This window comes from Sinocyclocheilus anshuiensis, unplaced genomic scaffold (assembly GCF_001515605.1).
Source record: "Sinocyclocheilus anshuiensis isolate Anshui unplaced genomic scaffold, SAMN03320099.WGS_v1.1 scaffold941, whole genome shotgun sequence".
NCBI lineage: Eukaryota > Metazoa > Chordata > Actinopteri > Cypriniformes > Cyprinidae > Sinocyclocheilus > Sinocyclocheilus anshuiensis.
The window spans coordinates 771,132-772,893 of record NW_015555791.1 but is presented as its reverse complement, the minus strand read 5'-3'; the positions used below and the strand labels follow the sequence as shown (position 1 = coordinate 772,893).

At 39.8% G+C, this 1,762-nt stretch overlaps 1 protein-coding gene across 1 annotated transcript in view; it reads left to right on the top strand.

Moving 5' to 3' along the window:
* The first annotated feature begins 765 nt into the window (after positions 1-765).
* Positions 766-1,762, top strand: part of LOC107674856 (D(4) dopamine receptor-like) — a 15,432-nt gene continuing 14,435 nt past the window's right edge. The window contains exon 1 of the mRNA XM_016468984.1: positions 766-1,448. Coding sequence (XP_016324470.1) covers positions 1,236-1,448 — 213 coding nt within the window. The 5' untranslated portion in view covers positions 766-1,235. The remainder of the gene's footprint in view (positions 1,449-1,762) is intronic.

The window sequence follows — 1,762 nt, the reverse complement described above, 5'->3', positions numbered from 1 at the left end:
AATACTAGGGGGGAAAAAACAATCATGCAAATTTCAGTAACCGCTAAAGTCAGTCACGCATTTTCCCGCTCGCGAACAAAAATGGCGTTGAAGTAATCATAACAACAGTACTAGCTAGCACTTCGAGTCAAACTGTCCTTATTTTTTCCACTTTACTACAGATTCACAAAACTTCTTTATGACAGTTGGTGCTTAGCTATCTGTGCAAGGAAAGACAATGAAAATGCATATAAATAGGCCTAGTATGCCAAATACAAACAGAAAATCGTGCTATTGAGAAATGGACTTGATACGTACGTGTTTGACGTGCATAGGCCCTACTATGCAGTTTTTGCGTGCATATGATACGCAATTTGTTGGCGTGCATATGATACGCTGTTTTCGCGTACATACCATACGCATCTACCCCACAACAACCCTAATCCTACTAATTGCGTATCATATGCACGCCAAGGTCCATTTCTGCGTATAAATAGTATGCCAAATCGAAACATAAACACGTGCTACTGATACGCACTTTCATGAGATCGGTGATTCGCACAGTGGACAAAAATGACTATTTATTTAATTTTAACAATAACAAAATAATATTTATTCATATTAATTTTTGTCCACTGTGCGAATTACCGATTAAATAAGCGATTTAATATAGCAGCGTTCAAATAACGCAATATTTAAACCTCCATCCTTCAGCCAGTCGTGTAAAATGTCACACCCACCGTCAGCAGGACGAGATTAGCTCTCCCGTGGATTGTTAGGGTGAAACTAAAGCGGACAGATATACAACCGGTGAAACGATGACACGCCACTGGCTTTATACAGCCATATTCACTAACTTTAACAAGTGATGTTATTATAAAGATAAGCGTTTTCAATAACCCCAGGGTAATATAATGAAACGCCTCAGATATCAACAGTAATAACAACGCGTCGCTGTAAGCCGCTTTAAGACTGCGCGCAGGTGGATGGAAATAGAAGCGGTCGAGCTGAGATGTGGACCTGACAGAAAACTTTGCGTCAAACAGCGAAGAATGAACAGCGATGATTTTAGAGCTTACTGTGACCGTCGTTTCTCCTTTAAAGACAGAACATAACGGGACGCAGTTCCAAAGCGCTTCGGAGTTCAGCGGAACTTTCGGAGTGTTCAGAAACGCGCAAATAATGGCAAAGAAACGGGTTTTATCGGTCAGTTTTATCAAGGGATTCCCAGATGACAGGTTATTATAGAGGCAGACATGCCAGCCAACCTCACCACGAACTACAACTTCCCAGCGCTCATCTTCGGGATATTATTGATCATTATCATCATCTGCGGGAACGTGCTGGTGTGTCTGAGCGTTTACACGGAGAAAGCGCTGAAAACCACAACCAACTACTTCATAGTCAGTTTGGCTGTTGCTGATTTGTTTTTGGCTGTTCTGGTCTTACCGCTGTTCGTGTATGCAGAGGTGAGTCAAGACACTTCATTTCCTAGATATTTGACATTTCATATAGGCTAATATTGTATTACAGCCTAATATTTATAATGCTTAAGGTGGCCAGAAAACTAACAGGTTTGTACCTACATTAAAAACCTGCTAAGCTGGTTTACCTGCTGATCATCTTAAATGACGAGGTAAAACCTTATTATTGGTACCACTGTAAGTTTTGACCACTTTCATGCTGGTATAGCTATTGTCTATACTAAACCTAATTTATTTCAAGTCAGCTATATGTAATAACGTGATTTCATCCAATATTTACCTAAAAAATATATTTATCT